The sequence below is a fragment of the Gallinula chloropus genome, assembly GCF_964237585.1.
Source record: "Gallinula chloropus genome assembly, chromosome: 16".
Lineage (NCBI taxonomy): Eukaryota > Metazoa > Chordata > Aves > Gruiformes > Rallidae > Gallinula > Gallinula chloropus.
In genome coordinates, this window is record NC_140101.1 from 5,258,227 (window position 1) to 5,284,505 (window position 26,279).

At 40.8% G+C, this 26,279-nt stretch overlaps 2 protein-coding genes across 2 annotated transcripts in view; both read right to left on the reverse strand.

Moving 5' to 3' along the window:
- Positions 1 to 205: 205 nt before the first annotated feature.
- Positions 206 to 9,512, reverse strand: NELFCD (negative elongation factor complex member C/D; the record flags this gene model as incomplete). Its single annotated transcript, XM_084271396.1, has 15 exons — positions 206 to 1,066; positions 1,442 to 1,571; positions 1,930 to 2,070; positions 2,293 to 2,388; positions 2,720 to 2,834; positions 3,502 to 3,641; positions 4,334 to 4,468; positions 4,939 to 5,104; positions 5,526 to 5,656; positions 6,453 to 6,605; positions 7,033 to 7,140; positions 7,463 to 7,572; positions 8,568 to 8,677; positions 8,841 to 8,956; positions 9,447 to 9,512. The coding sequence occupies 15 exons, from the start codon at positions 9,510 to 9,512 to the stop codon at positions 1,032 to 1,034; spliced, it is 1,752 nt and encodes a 583-aa protein (XP_084127522.1). The 3' UTR covers positions 206 to 1,031.
- A 7,277-nt stretch (positions 9,513 to 16,789) lies between these two features.
- The window catches only part of GNAS (GNAS complex locus), a 99,429-nt gene continuing 89,939 nt past the window's right edge, over positions 16,790 to 26,279 (reverse strand). Inside the window, exons 8-12 of the mRNA XM_084271767.1 lie at positions 25,924 to 25,982; positions 23,993 to 24,113; positions 22,844 to 22,974; positions 22,358 to 22,425; positions 16,790 to 20,596 (exon numbers count right to left, since the gene is read on the reverse strand). Of these exons, the coding sequence (XP_084127893.1) occupies positions 20,450 to 20,596; positions 22,358 to 22,425; positions 22,844 to 22,974; positions 23,993 to 24,113; positions 25,924 to 25,982 (526 nt within the window). The 3' untranslated portion in view covers positions 16,790 to 20,449. The remainder of the gene's footprint in view (positions 20,597 to 22,357; positions 22,426 to 22,843; positions 22,975 to 23,992; positions 24,114 to 25,923; positions 25,983 to 26,279) is intronic.

Here is a 26,279-nt window from a genome sequence, read left to right on the forward strand (position 1 = left end):
ATTTTAAGTCTGTCTTTTAAAAAGCAGAAACACGTTCTTAGAAGAGGACAATACGATTGTCCACACCCTTCACTAAGCAAACACTATTTGCCTGTACAAAGAAATCCAGCGCAATTAACAGCCAGAAAGAGTGGTCCTAGTGAAACTTTGAAACACAGCTCTGGAAAAGAAAAGCTTTTATTTAAAGGTAAATTATAGTCTGAGGTGTATCCCCCCCCACTGGCATTAACGAGGACAGAGTAGAGATAAGTATAAAAACCAAGCCACATGCAGCAGTAATGACATTTCTGCACACTTTGCTATTCTGGACAGCAGCAGAATTCCAACATGGTAATGAAACTTACCAGTAACAGCTGATGCATCTATTTAACACAAATAGATTCTGAAAGGTAACACACTGAGTAGGATTCATCTGTTCATACAAACCTAACCTTGATTGTTACAACTCCACTTGGGCTACACAAAATGTTGCCTTTTTTCATATAGTACTAAAATATTTAGAATTCTAGTATAATGCAAAGACAAAAAAACAGGCATTATGGCTTCTCTGCAACACCAAGCTAATCACGTAACTTCCTTCTTTTTCAGCTGTAAACATCAAAACCTAGAGCATTCAAGATCCAGAGGTCAGAGAACTAGCTGCAAAGTGTTTTTAGTAGGAACTACCTACACAAAGAATCACTGACAAATTCTGACCAGAATAACCTTTTTTTGAAATAAATCTGTTTCTCTTCTGCTAACCCCTTCAGAATATTCAGATTTATACCGATTTGTGTAATGACAGAAAATTCTTCAGTGCTACTCCAGTTTCCAAAGTACATTAACAGTCCCCTGATAAGAGGCTCAAGGTCACCGTGCAAATCAATCAGATGTCCTTCAGACCCTTCTTCTTTGTTTTGAGTTTGTTGGGTTCTTATTTTAGGTCACTTTCAGGTGCTTTGCTGCTGCATTGCCCAGTTATAGAACCTTATTGGTGGCGAGTATGGCAAAGTAGTGAGCGTGTACTTTGCTTTCTTGGTATTTTCCACTGCTTAGTTCATCATAATAAAATTAGATTTGCAATGAGCTTAAAAGAAAAAAAAAAAAAAAAGCAAGTGTCAGTACATTACTGTGATTTATCTGTCTCCATGCAAGTTTCTGTATTACATAAATAATAAGGACTTTAGGGTCTGAACAGACAGGTTTGTTTTAAGATAGGAGTGAATTATGACAAACCACTCCCTGTCCTTGCTGCAGTGGTAGCTCTCAAAAAGCAGTATTAGTCGCCCCGTTCCTCACCACTACCCCGAGACTGTTGATCAAAGAAAACTGCTAAACCCAGGCCCCTGGAAAGGAAGTTATCTGGCTGGTGTTCCCTTTTGTAATCTTCCTCCTAAATGTTATTTGCACATTGTTAGAAATACAAATGAAAGCAGTTATGCAAGGAATAAATGTGACTCACCTATAAATTCAGTGACAGGATCATGTTCACCTTCTGTTTTAATAGTACCTGCAATACTTTCATTCTCCAAGATTGGAAGAAAAAGCTGTACGAAGTCTGAGGTATACGGAGGAGCAATCACATCGAGCACCTGGAACAGCAGACAAAAGTGGATTATTCTTCCAGTTAGAAGGGCAGTAGGGACAATATTCACTGCACAATACTAGTCTTGAAAGCATGTGAGTAGTTGTGCATAGGCCCTTATGTTCTCCATAGTAATTAATTATGTATTCTTGTGGTATTCTATCCAGTACCTCCATGCTTTCAGAAGTCAGGAGTCAGTAGGACTGTGTCACATCCTAGTGAATACTGAGTCTACATACATGGCTCAGAATCTGATCTCATATAATGCAGTATTTATGAATCTGACATAAGTTATTATCCAAACACATAAAACTGCTATTAAAGTTTATTTCTATATGTTAATAAACAGAATTTTTGCTGCTGACCTCTGTAACAAAGTATCTGATAAGAGAGATATCTGTATCCAGCTTCTCCAGGCATTTGCGGATATAGCTGACCACAGGCAGGACATATCCTCGGCTGAGTAAATGCACCATTCTGTCCAAGAGAGTCTTCTTCAATTCCAGCTGATGGTGTGGAGAGAGAGGAACCAACAGATTAAAGCTTTCTCTAAGAAGTGTACAATTTTTACTGCCATTCTTATTGGCCCAATATCTGCTATGTTACATTTTAGCCACCATCATATTCCTAAATTAAACTCTTGAAACTGCTATGACAGCAAGAGCTATTACCTTGAGTAAGTGTAACTCCTATGAGGAAACACAAATACTGAATCCTTACAGAATTACCTGCTCCATTACATCAAGCTGTGAATGTTCTGTTTCAAAGAGCTTGACAAGAAGTTGTAGAACCTGGGGATGAAGCAGCTGATGGCATGTACTGATCTGCAAACAAGACAGGAGAGCAAGATCCTCAGAACTTCAATTTAAAAACCAGTGCACTGGTCTTTATTAGACAAGTTTACACTGGTGTTCAGTGCCAGATGTAGTGCTTTTCTTTTAGAAAAGTATTCCACTATTTCTATGCGATGCCTAAATTTTCCTAGCATTAATACTGCTGAGCTGACATAACCAGATAATTAACTCTGAACAGAACCAAGTTCACCCCTGTGTATTTACTGACTTCCTGCAAGTGACAGGCATCCGGTGAACTGGATGTACATACAAGTGTCAAAGCTGTTCTTACTCTCCAGCAAGATTTCACAAGCACTTTTACCTCATCTAGTAATGCCAGATGAACTGGAGTGTGATCAGTCTGCAGCTGGAAGTATCGTGGTTCTGACACTGTCCAGTCCACCCACTTTAATACACCCATTGCCACCACTGGGAACCTACAGAGAAAAGAGATCACGTTGGCACAAAAACATAAAACAAACCAACAACAAAAAACCCAAACAGAACAAACATTCCCACTAAAAAAAAAAACCAAAAAATTAGTACATTCTAATGGTTTAACTTACAGCAGAATTTATATAGCTCAGAAGTTTTGCTTGAAAAGTTGCCAGCACATCAAGAGTTTTCATCAAAAAAGGGGTAGGGGGGAAGATCGGTTGGAGGAAAACTCTTTCTACAAAGCCTCACCCTGCTCATAGGCAACAAAATTACTGTACACTCCAAGTTTGTTTCAGTTTATTCAATACCTGCTAGATTCAGTTTATTCAGTACTTTTAAGAGGAAAATAATGCACACATCTGTTGCTAGGAAAGCAGTTTTAGGAAGGCAAAAGTCATGCCATCTTTTTCCAGTGGCAGCAAAAAGCATGTTGTGTGACACAAGGACAAGTTGTCAGTGCAACTCAGAATTTGTGTCCTCATGACAGAGGCTCCAGAGTCAGATGTCCAATTTTGAAAGCTGCTTTCAGACCACAACTTCAAGTATTACACAGCGAGGATGTTCTCACAGAGTAGCCCACAAAGACATATGCCTTTAGCAGTTCTGTCTCTCCTAAATAACACTGTCCTTCCAACAACTGAGGCTGGGACCAGTCTCTCTGCTCACCTGATGCACTGATAGAGTGTGCTCAGTTCTGCAACCAATTCTGATGCGCCTTTGTTCTCATTGCAACACAGGTTGTGAACAGTTTCAATGGCTTTTGAAGTTGACTTTAGTTCATCCTTGTTTATGCTGACTCTCTTGTTCTGCAAAATTTCAAAGTTTGAATGGAAGAGGCTTATTGCAGGTTACAATTCCTTTCCTTCAATAACCAAAGATTACACCATATTTCTCAAAATTGAAACTCAAATGCAGATTTCAGAACTAATTATTAACGAGCTGAAGTCCAAGTATGTTTGCTTTATTTAATTCCCTAAGAATTACTTTATCCACTCCATAAAATTAAATTCCTCTGAAAAAGCACACACAGTTCCAGTAGCACAGAACCACTACAGCACCAGCATGCGGAAGAACTTTTACACAGTGAGGGTGACAAAGCCATGGGACAGGCTGCCCAGGGGGGTTGTGGAGTCTCCTTCTCTGGAGATATTCAAGACCCATCTGGACACCGACCTGTGTGACCTGTCCTAGGGGACCCTGCTTTGGCAGGGGGGTTGGATCCGATGATCTTCCAACCCCTATGATTCTATGATTGTGTGAAATCCTTTGTGGAAAGGCAGGGAAAGACAGCAAAAATATACAGTGCACTCAGAATTTTTCAGTATTATTTGCTCATCAGGATTTATAGCTTTTTAGTCATTAGAGGCCAGAAGTATTTCATATTAATGTAAGTAAAGCCAAACACATGATTTTAAATTAAGCAGCTTCATGACCATACATTTTCTTCAGCACTCAGGCCACTGTAGGTAAAAAACGTTATTGACAGAACTAACATTACCTTCTTCCACATCTCTACCACACTAGCTGCATACGCCAGGATGTGAATATATTTGTGTTTGTGGTCCTGGTTGATCTTAGCACCTGGCTTAAACAGTGACTGCATGAAGAGGTCCAGAAAAGCAGGTACTCGAATCTGTGAAAACAAATGGTTTATTAGAGCCTGAGAATAACAAGACGTGACAGTTTTGTGATACACCTTGCATGGCATGAGATACAATGCATCCCCCCTTGGAAGTAGGTTTGATAGTTTTCTGAAAAAGACCCAAACTTTTAACACATACACAAAACAGCCCCAAACCACCCCCTCCAAAACCAAAAAACCCAAACCAAACAACATCAACAGTTCCAGAATATATTGCTACTGCGAATTAATTCCTTGCCATATTCATCTCCTATTGAGACATTAATTAATTTAATTATATATAAAAAGAAAACTTGGAATGATTAAAAAACAACCAAGGAGCTAACGCAAAACAGAATACAAGTAATAATTTCACATCTAGACATTACTTACAGAGTTGGTCATCGTAAGATGACCTCATATTTCTGAGTGCTACTGTAACAGAATTAAGTTTCAGGGGTTGTAAGAAGATAACTACTAACCAGTTCTACTGGGGGTGGGTCCATGCTTGTAAACATTTTGAAGAGGACAGTGATGTCTGCAGGATTCAGAGCTCCTTTTGACAACATCGCACCAAGAGCCTGACACGCTCGCGGATAGGAGGCTGCAGTACCCAATGCCAGAGTGATCTGACTGGCATCATGGCCTCTAGATGAAAATAAACATACATAACTTGTCTTCTTAATTCAAACATTTTAATTTTAGCCTCACTGAGTCAACAGGGCACATCCTATGGAATGTAATGCCTTAGGGCACAGTCCTTTATCTTCGGTTATTAGAGGAACAGGCCTGCATTTCCCTTGGGGTTTTTTCGTAAAATGTTTGCAGAATAGTAATAAAAAACTTTTTTTTAATAGACAGAAACTGCAACTCTTTGCTCTTCTTATTTTGGGTCTCCCCATATACGATACAGAACTTTTCTGTCGCTCTGCAAATTAGAGTTTGCTACAATAACTCCTCTGTTGCAGCTAAGAGTTCTCCTTTTACTGTTAAAGGTAATCAAGAATGAGCAAAGACAGTTATAAATTCCAGTGATTAACACTGCACTAACACCACAGCTGCCACTTACTTCTCATGAGCATATCGCTGAACCTCCTGAGCAATCCGCCTGACAGCCGACCCACCTTGCTCTTCTTGAGCTAATATGGACATCATAGATTGAGCAAAGAGATAGGTGTGTTCTCCATGGCACACCATCTTCTGCAAATCAAAGAAATCTTATCAGTCAACAAGGAATATGCAAGTATGCCATTACAGCAGTGTACTCACAGAAGCAGCAAAGATTTCACTGAAATCTACTAAAAGACAAAAAAACCCCAACCAACCAACCCCAACAGCCCACAAACAAAACACAAACCCACAAACAACTAAACAAAAAAACCAAAAACCCAAAAGATGAGAAGTACAGAAAACCATAGAGTCACTATGCACTGACACAGGCAAGAACAAGGCTAAACTGGGAAATTATGTTTCTGAACTGAGAGGAAATTCTAGCCTACTTGGGCCCAGTACTTTCCCTGTGATGTTTAAAGAGATAAGTACAAAGCTATGTGAAAGTCATTATGCTATTTCACAACAAAGCACACATGCTGTGTTGATTCAGATAGCAACTTTCACATGGATATGGATAAAATAATTACTTTAATTTGCCAGGGGACCAACTAGACTGATCTGTAGATCTTGCACTAAATGTGAAAGACAACAGTTCTACCTTCAACTGCTTACGATCCATTCCATAAGAGGTGTCACATGAGCAGCCCAAGGAATTATTGGTCAGAGAATGATCAAAAAGCATAAATTTCTCTTTTTGAACTCAGATACATAATTTTATGAAGAAAAGGCGTAAGACTTGGTAAGATGTCAAGATTCTCTACTATTCCACATTGATGTGTATAATGGAACCAGAAAGGAAAGCACTAATTTTCTTTCCACATAAAAAGAGAGACCCAAAACCTGAAAAAAATCCCCCCACAAAAAACCCACACAGCAAACTTACAGCAAACTCTGGGAGGTTTTTTTCAAGGTTTTCTTCTCCTCCATCTAAAATTGTTGCCAGAGATGTACGCAGGACCCTGGAAAATACTTCCAGTTGCTGACATGCTGTTGAAACACTGGTTATCTCCCCTTGATATCCAGCATCAGATATAAGCTATTAAGAACAAGACCATAATATCAGAGAAAGCTTATATTATTTACATTTATATTTCAGATATCCTAACAAGTCTAGAAGAAAACACAGAATACAAGAGTAGGCTCGGCAAAAAACCTTCTGGAATTCACTTATCTCTTAGTCCACAGAAACCAATAAAGCAAAAAGAATGTAAACTATAAAGATATAAAAATATTTCAGAGCACTGCAGGATGTAACATTCTTTCCCTGTCACAAATACTCAAGACTGACTGAAATGCTCCACTGTACCAGAAATCCAGAATTTTCAAATATATATCAAAATAAAATGAAACCCCACCCATAAAAAACCCCTTCAAAAAGCAATACTTCAAACTGGGATACAAACAAGACCACAGCCTGCGTCTGATGCTAGAACAATCATCCTTTTATGGATATTCTCACATACCTTCACAGTAAAATTAAGCATTAAACAGTCAGGATGGGCTTCTGCCAACTTGTAAAAGAGATCTCTCCACGTAGTATGTGCTATCATTTGCTCAAGCCAGGCTGGAGTCTGAAAAGGTTAGAGCAACAGAAAGAAAGGTAAGAATATCTAGTTGTTAAGACCATTAAAAGTAAGTGTTTCACCTCTCAGGAGTCCTGCGAGTAGTTACACAGGACTTTGTTATACAAAGGAGGATGCATTGAAAGTTTCAAAGTTTTCTAAGCCTCTGAGGAAACCTGTGAAAACCAGCTGGTTTACAGAAGGCAGCTGTATCTTAACCAGAGTTTTGAATATACAGTTTCCCTTCCCCCACCATCTACTACTTTATCAGATGAAGGTGTCTATGTAGGATCCACTCATATAGAGATAGCAACAGGGATTCCATGCACACCTCTCCTTCCTCTGTAAAGATGGAATCTGCTTTCCGAGGGTCAAAATGCTTGATAAGTAAGCTCTTTAAATGATTTTCTACAGTCTCCTGAACTTGCACTGGCTCAACACCTGCACAGAAAACAAAAAACTTAGCAGATGCAATCAAATCCAAGATAGCCACAACATCTTAAATTTTTAAACAAGAACAGAAGCTACCAATAAATTTACCAACACACTGAAGGTGAGAGGAGAGCCATCTTTTCTACTGTCAAGCCATACTGATACCAACAGATTTACCGGTTCTCAATTTTTTCCCCTAAATGCCAGCTGTTTAGGATTACAGGCAGGTCACACTAGTCCTTCTCTTTTGCTCTGCTCATCAGTCATACAAACAGCAGTGCCAATCATCTCACAAGACTGTTACTGGGCATGCCACCAATACACAAGTATCTTAAACCCCAAAGGGACTGATTGCCACAGTTGGTGCACAAGCTCATTGCATTTCCTATTAGTCCCCCGTTTTACTCTATCAGCAGCTTTGATTGTGTACTACAAAACAACAGACAAAGAGGTAATAAGTAGTTCTGAGATCAGAGTATAGTAGTTCTGATAATTTGTAAACAAAAGATTACACTAGCTAAGGGACAAAGATACCAGAAGATGATGCTAAACATGTCTTGCAAGAGGCTGCTGAAGTTTTTAAGCAGACTAGTAATACAAAATTCTTGCCTCAGAGAACACGTATCTATATGAGAAGCTTCAAGCTAACCACTGATCCACTGAAAGGGAACAGTAACTACTACTAAGGTAATGTTTTTTCAGTGTTAATAATGCTTTTACAAAATATCAAATATTGCCAACACCTTACCCTTATGAATGAAAACAAAAAGAAACTATAGAAACTTATGCACTCACTTCAACTAAGTTACCCTTCCTAATACAGTTTCAAAGTGCTTCCCTTATTCTCTGAACAGAATAGACATATTACAAAGACTTCAGTCATATACAGGATGACAACTTTATAATGATCCACTTTATTTGTTCAAACTTGCCACCAATTCAGGTATTTCTGAAGAAAAAAAAAAAGTCTACAGACCCAAATTATATCGTTTCACTTACTGTACCTGTTTGAATGAGCCACTCTGCCAGCAAATTTACAGTCTGTGCTACTGCAGTGTAGTTTTCAGAGAGCAACTGGATAACATTCTCTGGAGAACCTCCTGCCTGGAAATACCTGATAAAAGGATTGGAAACAAACTAGTTAATATTCATATTAAAAATCAAAACCAACTCAACTCTAAACAAAAGAAAACAATGGCATCTTGTGTACATTTTCACGCATGCTCCCATACAAGGTAACAACACTGCCCCAATAGCACAGGTACGGTTACACTCACCTCTTTAACGTGTTAAATATAGACGGCTCCATTATATAGTCTGGGGTTGAAAACTTCTTCAGGCATTCTTGCTGGACTTCAGCATCGTCTTCTCCTTCCCCATCCTCATCATCTTGCTAGTCACAAGAACAGTCAGATCAGCCACTTTCCTTGTCCCGTCCCCCCGCGACCCCTCAGCCCACATTTAGGCTATTTTTTTGCCCACAGAAACTGACGGACCGCAGCTAACCGCTGCCAACAGCCCGCTCCGCGGACAAACACAAGCCTTAACAGCGGAGCACAAGCCCAGGCTCTGCCTTGCAGCTGTTTTCTTCCTTTTTACCCGCGCAAGCCCGAGGCCCCGCGTCAGGACAGCCTTCCCCGCCGCCTCCGCGCCCGGCGCTTTCCCCCTCAGCTCGGAGCTCCAGACAGGGCTCTCACAGGGCGGGAGGCCCCGGCATCTCCTCCAGGTTCCTCCCGGAGAACAGAAGGCGTCCCTCGGGAGAAAATCTCCGGAGCGGCGCGGAGGAAGAGGGCTCCCACACACAGGCCCGACACCGAGCTGCCGGTTCCCGCCGCACGACTGGGCAACCCCGGGCCGTCACTAAGGCACCCGCAAGCACTCACCGCCCCTCCATCCGCCTCGTTTCCCCACTCCGCCGCGCTGCCTTCGAAATATTCGGCATCCTCCATGGCTCCTCCCGTCCCGCCCCAGGCCGAAAAAGCCGCGGCGCCAGCAGGAACCAGGCCGCGACCGCCCCTGGGCGGAGCCTCGCGGAATGGCGGGCACGGAGGGTGGAGCCGCGGCCGCTGGGCGGGGCGGGGCTGGGCTGGGCTTGGCCGGGCCGGGCCGGGCCGGGCCGGAGGAATCACCGCCCAGGCAGCTCTTGAAGCGGCTGGTGCCTGACACCCGTCACCTTTCTGCCGCTCCGGGACGGTGGGGAATTTCCTACCCCAGACCCGGGATGTCCCCCGCCCCGGAACGCGCTGACAGGAGCCGGTAGAACGGGGTGCTGTAACCGCCGTTCCCTCACGCCTCAGCGCTGGTTCTTGCCGGAGCTGGCGCTCACGGCTGTGAAGCCGTTGCTCGGTGAATTATGGCTGAAACCGTACGTGAACGCCAGCAGATAAAAATAAAATACGGAAACGGAAAAGCTGGCCCCGTGGTGGTGGTTCCCAAGGCAGCAGAGATTCGCTCTGCCTCGGTTCATGGAGTTCATCCCAGATAGTCACTGCCGGAGAGCCAAGGCACAAGACAGCATACAGGGGAAAAAACAAAGTCAGGAGAAAAAAGAAGTCAATGGAAATTTAACAGCAAAGCTCCCTACCCTGTAAACCTCCAAAAGCCTCCCTGCACAGCAGCAATGGGACAGGGAAGAGACAAAGCCAGAACATGGTGCTGTTCTGGCTGCCGATGAGTAACGGCAGGTTCCTCGTAGGGTCTGAAGCATGAAGAGGATTTGGAAAAACTGCAGTGAGTTGATAGTAATGATCAACTGTTATGGTACAATTAAAAATCTAACACGTGGGGGAAAAAAACTTGAGATGGAAGATAAATTTGGTGGCATTGAAGTGGTTAAGATTTTTAGGACCGCATCTTAGAGGTAAAGTTTCAGGGCCAGTACTGGTGCAACTCCGTATCTGATGATACAATCTGACCTCAGGCAGAGATGGGCGTTACTGGAGACCACGTGAGAGAAACAGAGTCCCTTTGTCTCTCTTCAGATCGACTCCTGTTCTTCAGTTGTATGAGTTTAACTGTGAGAAAGGGGAGGGGGAGGGTGTGTTCTGGGACTTGGAGGGCAGGCAAGAGCGTTGCTGATTAATTATTTAAAAGGTCCTTTATTCTCATTCCATTCCTAACTGAAAAACAGTAAAAAGAAATTATATGGTCTTCAATGCAGCCCGTGAAATCACTTGTTAGGAAAGGCCAAAAAACCCTGCTCTGAAATAGGTTGCCACAGGTTCTTCAAGAGATGCAGTCCTCACTCAAGTGTGGTCACTGCACTAGTTAAAGAGCTTACTCACTTGAAATTTCAGTATAGAAAATACACACCATCACCTGAACTGCTGCACAGCGCCAGTTGTGCTGTCATATGCTGCCCTACAGTGGTGAAGCAAACCTCTCTGAAACGTCTCCTGTGAGCAAAGGGCAACATTCTTCTTGCTCTATCAACAGGAGGAAAAGGGACTTTTTTTTCAGAATAAAATGTGTGTATTGAAGTAGGGGCACAACAGCCACATTCTCCACCTGTGCTAGACAATTGCTCGATTGCCTGCAGTCAGAAAGATGGCAAAGTAACTTTTCATTGCTTATGGAAGCGCTGGCCATTTATATGAGGAAGGAACCAGGAGTGAAGTGACAGGCTGAGGCTGGAGGCCAATGGAAATATCCTTGAGAAAAAGTTTTTGGCTTATCTCCATTTAGTTAGCGGGCAATTTCCATCTTGTAGACGTGAGAAAATAACAGCCTACTCACAACAGACAGTGCGATTAATCAGTCAGAACTCCTAAGAAAGTTCCAGACCTGAGTTTAATCTATCCCAAACCAAGAAAGAAAAAGTATTTTCTGCCATTAGAAACATTGCTGTCACCTCAGTTTTTGGGGTTGTTTTTTTGGCTGGTAATAATGGGCAGTGTTACACCTGACGGTGATTTCAGAGTAACTGTTACATTACCCTAGCCAAACGTTCAGAAAATTTAAAATTGGAGAAAAAGCAAGTCCATAACTAATATTCTAATGAAACTGGATGGGAAAACCACAAAGCTGAGACTTTCTGAGGCTTAGGAGGAGATTCTGGTCCTTTACAGAAGGCTCAAAGAAACATGCTTTGCATGATAGATGTTCTTATGTAGGTAGGAAAGGCTTCCTTCCCATAACTGAAATTTGCTGTGCACGTCCTAGGTAGGATATTTGGGTGCAGTTTGGAGAATTTCATTGTGCCCAGACCTGAAATAGTACATCTGAGCTTCAGTAAAGCATTTTCAGAGAAGGTAAAAGTTTTGCCCTGTGACAACAATTGGACCTGTAGGACTTTAGTGGTAATTATGATACAAAACTTACTGCTTAGTTGAGTAGAAACAGTGAACAGTCCACAGCACCAACTGCCAGCGAGATTCATAGTGCTATTAGCCATTAATACTACTAGTAATTTCAGCATCTGAATCTTAAAACTGGAAGTTCTTTTATCTTTATATAGTTATATCTCTTTATTTTTATTGCAGTAACAGAAAACAATTTTTTTTAGTATATAAAGAATGAACAATACTGAAAGCATTTCCTTTCAACTTTCCTTGAGGAGAAAACTAGGGACCTGTAACAGAGCCAGAATAGCCCTTTGCAGAAGAATTGCAATATCCAAGCATTCCCCACTTCATGTCAATAAACAAGAGGCAAAGTCAGATCAAAACCAACAGTTTCGAGGTATCATTTAAACTGTGATGAAACACTAAATATACCAGAGATCGATTTTGCAAACTAAACTTTTACAACTGTGAATGAAAATAATGTTGGTCGCCTTCTTGGGTTTAGCTTATTCTCCCATATGGATGTGTGTTTTTTCAGCTTTGGTAAAATGTTCATAAGGAAAAGCAGTTCAATTTACCTTAATGGCCTTGAAAGATTCTATTACCCAACAAATGCATGAAACAATATTTTTCCCTAAATGCATATTTGACTATGTTTTGTGTGGAAGATATTCTTGAGTCTCAATTCCCATCTCATGAGATTTGATGAGGCAATGAGCCAAGATACAATTTTGAGCCCAATATATATACTAAGAAGGGTGGCCTCAGAGTTTCAGCTGCATGCTTTAAAGAAGCAGTAAAGGCATCCTGGAAAGTAGATATGCATGAAGAAAAGCCAGATCTAGAGAAATGTAGAAAACTAGTGCTTTTTTAATATTTTTTTTTTAACAGAAATGAAGGTTGGGAATGACTTTTCTAAGTGAGTAAAGAATAAACCAAGTATCAAATGCTCAAATTTCAATTCCATCCAGCTATCAAAATTTGTTTCTAAATTACTTAGCAACTGTGTTTCAAGATTTCCCACCTAAAGAAGGGCCAAATAGAATACAGCTGATGAAATAATCCAACATAATTTGGTTCCTTCCTAGAATAAAAGAAAAATCCCGAACAGAAGAGCCAACTTCCAGCAAAACTGTTTGCCATTTATTCATCTGTTTTTAAAAATATCCACCTTGGCATTCTCTGTATGCTAATTGTTTTTGCTCCTTGTCATCTACAAATTCTTTTAGAATTTTTAGCCCTTTACAAATCAGCCCATACATTCAACTAGAGATAAGGTAATAACTTTCAAATTGAGTAGGAAATTACAGCAGCATCAAGTTAAACTAATGAGTTTTGGCTAAGGAGTTCTTCCTGCTCAAGCAGAACCTCAGGATTAGACATTTTGGTTTGTACCTCGAGACACTCACTTACTGGCAGCAGTGTTATTCCAGCCACTGAACACCATGACACTTTGCTAGGTAGCTGAGAAGTATTCTGAGACAAAACAGTATTTTTAGGTTGCTGACATAGCATCATTCTAGACTCCTTAAAACATCAGCTTAAAAAGTCAGAATTACATTTATATACTGTGGATTGCTTAAAAGTGTAGCCTTACAGCACCCCAAGTACTCTTCTGCACAAGCTTGTAGTGGAAACATTTTCTTGCTTCAAAGCAAGTTCCAGTTGATGTGTATAGTGATCATTAAACTTCTACCTCACTGAAGTATCTCCTGGTTCTATAACGTATGTAGTAAGCACATTTTTTGGCGGTTCCTTAGTTGGAGATATCCTGGCCTTCTAGAGAATACATTTTCTGACCTTGAGAATTTGTATAAGGATCCAAAACTTTGTCACTTACCTGGGGAATGAAGAATTTCCCCCATAAATACATTTTTCATTTCCAAGGTGATGGATTGAGGAGTCTTGTTTATCTACCTTTCCCTAGTTCCTTAGAACTCTCAGTGAGGTTGTCCCACAACGTTCTTTCATAGCTGCTCTAGTCTCTTGTATCAACCATATATGCTACAAGAGTAGGCAGGGCAGGGGGGTGAGAACAGAAGAAAGTAGCTGAATCCAAAGTTAGCAGGTTTTGGGCCATGCTGTTGGCCAGAATAACTGGTTGTAAGCTCTCCCTTAGTTTTAAATCACAAATACTTTAACAAGAGACATTGTGGCAGCACTGAGCTTCTCTGTCTTAAATAGACGGAGCTTTGTAGCCCAGCAGAGTTTTGCCCTGTGGGAGACAGAACTCAAGGTTAGCACCAAAACTTTCATGCAATCTGTTACTGCAATTTGGATGTTGTGCCTTCGAGCAAAAAGGGGATGGAGATTCAAAATACTGAGAAACATATAAATCATCACACACACACATCAGGAAAGACACAGCATCTCACACAGCTCGAGCTTAATACCAGTTTGAAATACCTTTCATTAGTACTTCAAGGTCTTAGGCGGACACATATTTGGGTCTATCACCTGACCCCTTCACTGGCCTTTCTGTGAAAGCTCTTCTGATCTGCCAACAGAAAACTGGTAACATCGGGAAAAGAACTGGCACGGGTGCCCTCCAGTCACAGCCTGATGCAGCATTTCATAGCCTGTAACACAGCAGCTTCTTTCTCTGCCTGATCTCTGCTCACACTCATTAACATCTCAGCTGCACGAGCGGCACAATTCCAAAGTCACATCAAATACCAGAAAACTACAAACAGAAACATTGTACTTCACTAGTAATAATTCATGTAAAATTCACAGCCTTAAAACATTAGTTTGCATAACACAACAGAACTGAGGGTATTTCTGACATTAGTACCTGTCATAGGCCACTTCTTTCTCTAAACAAGAGTAGTGTATTAAAAGGAAAAAAAGTATTAGCCAGCTCATTCAATAAAACAACTGGGTAAATTAAAGTGAAGAGATACATTCACATTTTAATTTTGAATTTGTTTACATTTGTCTACTGGTACCCCAGCCTTAGACAGCATCTTGTTACATACAAAACCCCTAATGTCAGCATCTTTTCCCTCAAAAAAGTATCATTCATTCTTTGGGACAACATTTAAAGGCTTTGTTTTGTCCTGTCATTAAAATAACTATTTTCGAGGCAGACTCCCTAAGTGAAAAAAATTAGGAAAACCTGTAAATTCTGGTTTGGTAGGGTTGTTTTTTCTTTAAAAACTATCTATGACATATTTGGTTAGTTGCCCCTTGTTGCAGAGGTATCACTGAGCACTTGCTGCTATTTACCTGGAGAAGAACTCCCTATTTTTTTTCCACAGAACCAGGCTAAGTTTATAGGACGTGAAGTTAGGGGAAAAAAAACCCACCTTCGTATTTTTGTTTATGGCAGTGAGATTGGTTTGCCTCCCCACCGCCTTCCACATTGCTTTTCCAAGCAGACTTGTGCTTTAAACTGCACCCATTTTGCTCAGCTCAGTACATTAAAAGTAGACAGGGCAAAAAGCAGTTTTAACTTTTAATACAAGGAGTTTCAGGGTTGAAAACAAATTCATTATTAAGCCAGTACTCATGGCTGAAAATTTAGCAATCTCTGCAATACAGTAAAATACTCTAAAGCAGTTGACCTACCAAGTAACTGAAACATATCCACTCACAGTATTTAAGCTAACTCGTTATGACCAGGATTAAAATAGGTTCAGTCTTGAAATGTCCATCTTGTCAGTCACCAGAGATTTTTTCAGTGCAGCGGCTTTGTTGGCAGTTCAGAAATCTCCCTTGTAGCTTACTTATTTGCAAAGACACCTCAAAGTTTGTCCTAGAACAGACTTTTTCCCAATGGATGACTTTTCAGAAATATCAAGCTGAGGAAGAAGGGTACAGTTTTGGTTCTGCACTGCAAACAGATGTTTGCTTGTAAATATTTTTGCTGTTTCACAAACTCAGCGTATATTTTAGGGACGAGGATGTGTTCCTGGGTGAGATTTGAGCTGACATCTATCTATGGCCCCGATCCTGCTTCTTACAGTCAGTAGGAATTTTACTGTCTACTTACACAAAGAGGTCTTGCAAGTGCTGGCATCGTTAGAAATACACACAGCATATTAGATATAGTCGGGGAAAGAAGAGAACTTACTCTCTTCCAGAATAAGATGCATCATTTTATAACTTACAACTACTTTATCGATCTTAGACATCTGTATAGCACCAACCACCAACAGTGTTATCACTAAGGCACTGGACCGGTACTCGGCTGTCATGGGGTCTGTCTCCGTATCCGTGGACAATTTCCTGTGTAATTGGTTTAAATCTTGGTTTTCCTGGTACATAATTTTTGACAGTGGAAAAGGATATAGCACAAAACATCCTACATCATTTACAGGAACACCGCGCCACAACTAATTACAAGGTGCTTGGACTCTAAAGTGATGAACATTAATATTTCTGTGCATAGATTTACTGGCAAAAGATAATTATCCTGCAGATATCAATTATGTGCAACACACTGAAACAGAATTATCTTCAGTTCCTCTGGAGTTAATGACATACTCTAAGTTAAGTCCTATCCTTGATGCCATGATTCAAAATAGTTTTCAGATAAATGAAGATAAGCCCTCAGGGCTCCTGTCTATGACAACTGATCCAGCATGCCTACATATGCTTTTGCATCAAAGTCTGCTCCCAGTAACTTGCAGAGCTCCAGTTTCAGCCTCTAAGAGAGCAGGTTTTGATGCTTTCAGAAGCAGCTGGATCTTTTTTTAGTCTGTAGTGGATTTGCCTCTCCACATTGTTAAAAAAAAATAACACAACCCAAAACCAAAGAAAAACCCTTCAGGAGTTACCACTATTCTACTGCATTGCAAGGCTGCTCAGTATGTGTACTGATGTACAAATTATTACGAGTTCTTGGGTTGAAATAAGTTACTGCAAATGCACAGTAGCTGATTTTGAAACCACAACATCTCTACAATTTATTATTATTTTTACAAAATACCCAAAGTGATCAGACCATATTGTAGGTTACTGGCTTGCCAAAGGTTATGTTTTAAAATCAAAACCACTGCTGAGTTACAGAAGTGCCAAAGCAATCTTGAACCAGGTTTGTTATTTTTGTTGCTTTTTTTTTTCTTCTTTTTAAATCAACCCCCATCCAACAAAACAGTTGTATAACTTAAAACAGAAACAAGAGTTTGTGTTGGAAACTCTTTAAAAACCAACCCACCAAATCATGCTTGAACAGAAGCCTTGTATGGCAAAGGTTTAGCTTAGGGCAATTTAGTGCCAAGATATAGACCCTCTATGGGTTTATAATGGAAATACTGACACAACCTCAACTATAGTGATGCAAATGTGCCCTAAAACACTGTATTTGCTTTTATTAATAAAAGTGGTAGTGTTTACATTTGCAGGTATCTTACACTTCAGCATCACGATGAATACTGAATAGAATGAGTTAAGTTTTGGCTGTAAGGTCAGAAGTTTCCAAACAGATGAATGAGACAGAAGTGAAAGTCCTCAATCGTGAAAACAAAGAAGTTCAAATAAATAAATAAAACAAAACTAGGAAATATGGGTAAGCATTAGGTTGGAATGGTTCAATTAACTGCAAATTATGGCCACTAAATTAGAGACAGAAGAAAACACAGTTACTTATTAAACAGCAAGCATTAAAGCTTTATGGTTTTGTATTTAAAAAAAAAAAAAGCTGTTATTTTAAAAATAAGACTTGCATTTACCAGGCCACCAAACTGCATAGACTAATAAAGAGACTAACAAAGGCAATACTGAGACATTAAGACACACACACACACTCCATACTTGTGCAACTCAACCATATTCAAAACAATTGCCTTTTTTCCTCACTTAAAAAAAAAGCATCCCCTAAACATTTCTGTTCATATAAAGCTTTACGTTCCTTAAACTGTTGCTGTCTTACAGAGCTGATTGTTATGATGTATCCTTCTCATTATCAGAGGAAGAAGTTTATTTTTGTTTTCAATGGAGGTGCTTTGTTTCTCTCAGAGGAGAGATTACATTCCTCACACAACTACAGGTTTTCCCCATTTACAAATTTGGTGTTTACACCAACTCCTCCTAAGCTTAAAAAGATAAGGGTTGGCACGAAATTAAAGATTTTGGCTCCCATAACTTAAAATTAAGGCTCACAATGAATTTCCTTTCCACTACACGTGTCCTATTCTTACCTAGTGGAAACACCAGCCCTTAGCCTACAGGCACTGGATACATTCTTAAACTGGAGGGGGCTATGTTGGGTCACGTTCTCCTGCAGTTCTACCAAGTTCAGGTGGCACCTTTCTAAACCTGCAGACGGGAAAGATCACGTTCAAAAGACAAGTAGCAACCGCAGCTAAAGTTTTGAGCAGATTTAGTGTCCTTCTGGGAGATCGCTACTAATTTTGCATGAAGAGAGATGAGACAGTAACTCCATCAAGTCCCTGCTCTTTACATGGAAACAGACCAGGTGATTGAGTTTCATTTAAAGGTTTTAGCCACAAAAGCAAGGAAAACTCACAGTTCTGGACAGTTGCAGTTATTAGTATTAAAAAGGCATCTGATACCTGAAGCAAATCTAGCTGCACAGACAGCGCTGACCACACCCCAATTTGAATTTAAACCAGACATCTTCCCAAAACCAGAACGTTTACACAGTCTCTTGGGTGGAGGGAAGCTAGTGTGAAAGGCAGAGACACGAGTATTTTGGTGTTTGGGTTTTTGCTTTGTTTCTTTTGTTTTCCTTTTAAAGTCACTGCAGTACGATCCAGATCAGTTTAGGGGTGTAAATGAAATGGGGAACAGGGGTGTTTGAGTAATATAGGCTAACACTGTTCTAGATGTGTTATTACAGCTGTAATTTCTGACTCTGTACAAATTGTACACGTAGGTTTAGACACATGAAAAAGTAACACACTCACAGAGACATAAAACACCTAGGTATAAAATATAAAGCAGTGTAGTAGTTACTAAAATTACATGCTCTCTTATTGCTACAGTGATTTTTGCTCTTCTTCTTTTTTTACTGTACCACATGTTGTTCTAAGCATATAATTTGCATAAATTATTCAAGTTTAAGAAAAAATCCACACATCTTCACTTTAAGCTACTTATAATATAGTTAATATAAAACAAAAAAGGTTCTAAAGGATCTCTTTATTAAAAGAGAAATAAAAAGGTCATTTGAAACTGGAATTCAGTGGCCAAATCCAAGGGCAGTGCACACCTTGTCACTCTGGTAGCAGTACGCCCACGCAGCAGAAGCGGAGGTTGGTGGGGTATTTGGCCCAGTCTAGAGATGGTCACCAGACCTGCATGATGCCCTACGCGTCTGTTATTGTTCTGGTTTTGTCTTTAGCAAAAAGGACTGTGAATGACCAAAGACTAACATTTATAATTTGTAGCAAAATTTGGTTTATGTAGAAACAAGCCATGTTTTGCATTTGGATAGAGATTTAAATGAATTAAAGCTAAAAATTAAAAAGCATGATGCTGCAACATCTGGTCACTTGTTGAAGACCTCACTTTTAAAGTGGTTAAGTTTGCACAATTTGTACTTTTTTCTTTTTTTTTTCTTTTTTTCTTTTTTTTTTTTACTAAACAGTATTTTTCCTTCTTTTATAAACCAGAAAAACTAAACTACAGATAAATTTTCCCTACCTTGAGCTAATGCTGCAGATAGGGTTGACAAAGCTGTACAGCGCAATCAAACATACTTACATCTTAGCTCATTGTACAGGTACAGCCATAATCAAGGCACAAAGATCTTCTACAAGTTATTTTTTTTCAATAAAGTTGTACAAAATAATACATTTTACAGTCTGTACAAGAATAATAATCCAGCAGTAAAATAAAAAATGAGGGGAGGGAAGAAGAAAAAGAAGGGAAAGACTGTGAGGACTACAGTCCAGATAATGATTTTTATAGCAGACGGGATCATCAGTGGACAAACTGAAAACAGTGTGTGGTTAACTCTTTCTGCAATCACAGGCCATACGCAGTTCAATTCATAAATGTCCATGGTTGTCTTTAGACCACCAAGACTGGTTTTAAAAATACCCTTCTGAAAGGTAGCAGTTGGTTTTTGCACTGTCTAGGTCTGTTGTAGAATTGTCAGTATTTCCGTTCAAAGCCACATTACAGTCAGAGAACCAAACTCAAGTGTCTGTCTTCAACCTTGGTCTGTGACTTGGCACCTTCTTTAGTCTGATGCAGTGAATGATACAAGGTGGAGATCACGGGTTATATGATTATGCCCACAACAGTGCTAAATTACCTAAAGTTTTCTCTCCCCAATTTTTGTTTTACATTTTAATTTTTTAATCCCCAATTCTTTCAGGTGCTCCACATTCAGGGCCTTTAATTAACTAGTTTTTATTTCCTTGGGCTTTTTCTCTTTTTTGTTAATAACAGTGTTAGGGAATCCTCATGGAAATGGCCTTTTAAGTGTTAGGGGCCATCTCAAACTGTCCGAGGGGTACAGAGGCAAGCTTAGAAGTGCTGCTATTGTCCAGCAAGGAGAAAAAAGTTGAGGGGTGCAAATCAATGGGAGATTCAAACAGTTCTCTTCCACCCTATGTGGGCAAGGGTGTAGTTTTTTTTCTTTTTAATAAGGAATAAGGAGTCCAAAACACAGAAAAAAGTGCTCTCCATCACAACAACTCGTATTGGCGAAGGTGCATGCGCTGAATAATGTCCCGACAGTCATTGAAAACCCTCCGGATGTTCTCTGTATCCACTGCACATGTGAAGTGAGGATAGCAATAGTGCCTTCCATCTCCACTTGCTGTGCTGATTCTCTGTTGAAAGTAAAAGATACTGGGTTAAAAAAACTGACCAGGGAAAACCCCTATGTTCTCAAAACTCAGCTGAATGAAGGTTAAGATACCTATGTGTGAGTTGTGTTTACAAAAGTTCTAACTAAGAGGCAAAGCACCTGCAATTTCTCATTCTCACTTAAAAGATGATATTCATAACGGTAAGAATTATATGGTGAAAAGGTCACTGCATACAGGGTATTTCAGAGTTGAACAAGAACTCAAAGCACTATTTATACGCAGTTTTGGTGACTTTAACCACTCCCAGTCAAGTGGTCTGTGAAGAAAGTGGGATTTTGCCTTCTTGTACAAGGCTTCTGCCCCTACTTTATGCTTACAGAAAGCCTCCTTCAACATTTTATTTTGCTCCATTTTAAAATGAACCCACTGATTGCTGTGCTCACCATTAGAATTAATTGTAATGATTTATTTATTTTTTTTAAATATCTGTGTTTATTATAGCTTCAGCTGACCACTAACAGGAAAGGGAATAGGAAAAGAACATTACTATTTTACAGAGGATGCATCTTCTGGTTAGTCTTCATGTTTATCTTTAGAAATGATGCAGGCAATAAAAACCTGGCTCCATTAGTAACAGTAGGACTTCACTCCTCTTTCTGTTTGAGGTTATCACCAATTCTTCTGATATTTCACGATGTCTCAGCAAGTCTGCCGACAACACCAAGCTGTGTGGTGTGGTCAACACATGGGAGAGAAGGGATGCTGTCCAGAGGGACTGTGACAGGCTGGAGAAGTGGCCTTGTGCGAAGTTCAACAAGGCCAAGGTCCTGCACATGAGTTGGGGCAATCACAGGCACAACTACAGGCTGGGTGGACAATGGATGGAGAAATGTTCTGAGGAGGAGAACTTGTTGGGGATGGGGGATGAGAAGCATAACGTGACCCAGCAATATGTACTGCAACCCAGAAAGCCACCTGTGTCCTGGACTGAATCCCTAGCAGTGTGACCAGCAGGTTGAGGGAGGGTACTCTACCCCCACTTCAGCCTTATGAGACCTCCCTTCAGAGTACTGCATCCAGATCTGGAATCTCAGTACGAGAACTATACTGAGCTGTTGGAGTGAGTCCAGAGGTGGCCAAGAAGGTGGTCTGAGGGCTGGAGCACTTCTGCTCTGGACCCAGGCTGGGAGAGCTGGGCTGGCTCAGCCTGGAGAAGAGAAGGCTGTTTCTGGGGAGAGCTCTGAGCCCGTTTCAGCCCCTCAACTGGCTCTATAAAAGCTGGATAAAGGCTGGTGCCAAGGGCAGGGAGGGCCAGGCCCAGGGGAATGGCCTTCAGCTGCAGGCGGGCAGCTGAAGAGGGGCTGGGAGGCAGAAATCCTTCCTGGGGAAGGGGGAGACCCTGGCACAGGGTGCCCAGAGAAGCTGGGGCTGCTCACTGGCAAGGTTCAAGGCCAGGTTGGATGGGGCTTGGGGCACCCTGGGCTGGTGGGGGGTGTCCCTGCCCATGGTGGGGGGATACTGGGGGAGCTTGAAGGGTCCTTCCCACCCAATTGAGTCTGGGATTCTGTGATTCTATTTAATTATGTTGTGTGTCAAACAAATATCCGAAGAGCAGCTAAGAAGCAGCAGTAAAGCTCTTAAATGTAACAGTGTTTTATGCAGTGTGGATGTTAAATATAAACACCACAGAGAGTGATGGCATTTTGCAATAGCAGAAGGTGTGCAAGAGCTTACATTTGAGAAGAATCACATAAGAAATACTGAAAGGAAGGAAATACTTACAAGAAACTCGTCTCTAATAAAATACTTGGCCCTTGTAACTCTGGGATCCTCACCAGGCTCTGGTGTTGCTGATTAATAATAAAATATCTCGTTAAACAGGTGGTTTTTTGGTGATAGTACCTAAAAATAACAACTTTTTGATTTGAGGAGAACAAAGGAATATTACAGTGGCCACAGTACCAGCCATTTGGCAGGTTAGAGAAATGACATGGGGGAGTCCAGAGGACAGATTCATGACAAACTGTGCTGTGGCCTACACCAGCAGAGTCACAGGATTTTGGCATGATTATAATTAACATATTAGATGTAGAGAAGACAGGATTATCTCCTTATTAGTACTGCAAGTTTGACATTACAATTTGGCTGAAAGACAACGAAGATTAAATCTATGTAAGAGCTTTCAAGTCTTAGATGAAATTACCAAAACCATTACAAAAGCAATTAACAAGAAAATTATAAATTGCTACTGAAACTTTAAAATCTTACCATCATCTGGTGTAGTGTAGCGAGCAAATTCTGGAAAGTAGTCTTCAATTTTCGATTTCCCTGCCAAAACTTTCTCTGCTAGCAAGTCTTGTTTATTCAGGAAAAGAATTACTGAAATGGTCCGTAGCCACCTGTAGAAAATGGAAACCAAACACTCTGAGAGGGCAAAACTAGGACCATACAAAAGGAAACACCATCCCCTTCTGGAGACAACAGACATATGGCATACTGTAATTCAGACAGGTTCCTTTTATACCTGAATCCAACAGTGTCATTCTGAGTGTACACAGCCCAAGTTCAGTTTGTGTGTTTCTAACATGGGTACTGAGAGTTGCCTGCATTGTTAACCCAAATACATGGAATCAGTGAGCACATTGCTCCTCACTGTGCTGCTCTAACCACTGCTTCAACAGCCTCAGTAAGGCAACTACCAACTGTAACTCTCTAGAGTTTGCTTCAGTTAGGTGAGTGCCTCAGACGTCAATGCGACACGCAGGGAGTTGTGTTCCAGACACTCTTGGACTGTGCTGTGGGAAGCAAGTAGCACAGGCTACGCCGCTGCCGTGGGGAATGCTGGCGGGCAGCAAAGCACCACGCAGCCGCTCGCTCCCTTCCTCCCTCAGCAGATGGGGGAAGAGGAAGGAAGAACAAAAGCAAGAAAATGTGGAGGTCGAGATAAAAAAATATAAATAATAATTGTTTAGTAAGTGAAGGATAAGTGGAAGAGGGAAGAAAACAAAACAAGTGGTGCAAAGGCCATCACTCAGCACCTCCTGTGGGTACACTGATGCCTACCCCCTGAGCTCCGCTCTTTTCCCTTGTATCGCTAAGCACGATGTCGTTAAGGTATGGACCATCTCTTTCATTACTCTGGGTCATCTGCCCAGTTGTGTCCCCTCCCAATCCGTTCACTAGGGGGAGCAAAGGGAGAAACAGAGGCGGCCTCGGTGCTCTGCAAACTGTGGCAACAGCTACAGCAGCCTGTGTTATCAGGCCTCTTTGGGGCAAAGAACTGAGCTGACACCACAGGAGCTGCTATGATGAAAATTAACTCTGTCCTAGCCAGGCCCAGCACACTCGTCTTGACTGTAGTATAAGACAGGACAACTAATTGATGTGATGTGAACAATTAAACTTCAATTCACAGACCTGTTGTTCCAGATACTCTTGAAGAGGTTTAGTGCTTCTTGAAGCCGATTGGTCTGATTGTCCTCTCGTATGACCATGTTGTAGCTACTGCTCGCCACCACGAATATGATAGCAGTCACATCTAAATCAAGAAATACCCATCAGTTACAAAACTACCAATTTCAGAAGAAATAACCAGGAATCTCTAAGTTCCATGAAAAGCTGCCAGACTTTCAAGCTTCACGAAGAGAACAGGCTGAAATGCTACTGCTGACAGCTTTCTAAGTACCAGAAATAAAAAAAAGAAAGCAAAGAAACCACTAAAGACAGGAAAAGCAGACCATGGAGGAGAGGCTGACAGAGTGCAAAAGAAAGGAACAGAAGTGACAGAAACTGAAGAAAGCTAAGAGGAGAATTTGAAGAAGATTTAAAAGGCACAACTCTGCCTTCAAGATGGGACAGGGAAATCCCTGGGGAAAGACCTCAGGACAAATGGCACTTCTGATCTGTGGGAATAGTAATAAGAAAAATACTAGACAGCTCTGAATTCATGGCTAATTGCTCTGGTCCTCCTGCAGTTACTGTATGGCTGGGAGACCCCTATCCCTTTCTTGGGAGGTATTTCCAGCACCACAGGACCCAGACTGCTGTGTGCCGATGTGGCTGTGCCACTCCAGACCCCATATGCTGACTGCTCAGACATCAACAGCTGAGGAGATGAGTCAGATCATGAGGTAACAGGAGGAGGAAGGAACAGAGGTAAAAGCCCAAAAAATATTTTATTTATAGCACAGAAGAAAATACTGCACAGTAGTTCCACACATACATAAAATGTTCAGGTGTGAAAAAAATGTTCTGTGACAGTAACCATAGCAAAATTTGATGAACTCAAAGTTGCTTTCTCCTTCACCTATTCTGTATGATCCCAATATAATTTTCCTACAAAACCCCAGACTTTTACACACCTTCCAAATTATTTTGTCCCCGTCACAAAGAAAAAGACAAATTTTTTACCCACTCAAGCTTCAAGTAAACTTGTGTGGAGTAAAATAAGCATCTGTAGTGAACACTTCAGGATATACACAAAACAACCTAATTTAAATGGTATGGGAATGAAGAGGATCATCAGCTAAACTGACCTGCCTGGGATGTGAGTGTAGGACTCCAGATCTTACAAAATGTGTGCAGACATTTCAGGCCCTACCCACATCCAGGCTGGTGCGATGTCAGCAGGAATCTATCTAGCCTACGGGCAGGTTACTTCCACGAAGGTGTTCGGTTCTATCTAAGGGCCTTCCCCTTAGGGGAAGAATAGCACCAATTTGTAAGTTCTACCATAAATCTATTCTAGGAGAGCATTTTGGGGCCACACTATATGCTGCTGTAGAGGAGGAAGTACATGCTATGTGCAACACCATGCCTAACAGGCCAGATGTTCCCTACTCACACCGCATTAATGGGTTGCTGTTCACCAGGAAAGAAGCACCCATGACACAGCAACGTGGGTGCAATTATGCATAAAAGAATGATATTCTGATTTTATGCATATTTTAATTATCCCATAACTGTGTATTTTCTATAGGCACAAACATATGCAAACCTTCACTTGAAGACAGACTGTAGCTGGGAATTTAACACTCAAATAGCTGGCAAATAATGCACAAACACACAACCAAACCCCCTAATTAAACCAAGAGAGGGAGCCAAAGAAAATGGACAAGCTGTCTTAAGTTTTCAAACTTGAATTCCTTTCCACATACATTCTCTCTGAAGATGTTCTATGCACTTATAGAAGTTTACATGTCAAGAAAAATGCCATCCTGTACCACCCTTCAGATAATTCCTTATCAAGCTACATGGCAAAGAAAGTGGCTTTCACATAGTGAGAAAATAAATACTACAGAAATTAGTGTTGCAGAAAACTAGAAGACAAACATAAATTCTAATCATACCATTAAAACACTGGATCCATTTTCGGCGTTCGTCTCGTTGCCCTCCAACATCAAACATACTAAGAAAAAGAACAGAAATCGACTCAGAATACATTTTGTGTTTGGGTTCCCCCCCCCCCCCCAAAATGTGAACAGGAAACCTAAGAAATCTTAGGACTTCAGGGAAGCAAAAAGGAATGGAGGGTTATGAGAACCTGAAGAAGTAACAGTCCACTGACATATGCAAGCAACTTTTCATCACAAAATGTAATTATTAATTTCACTAACACCTACACTTCAAGACTAAGAAATTCTGAAGTATGTACATTGAAGATTCATTTTCACCCTTACATGGTAGGACATTAAAAAAGCTCCTG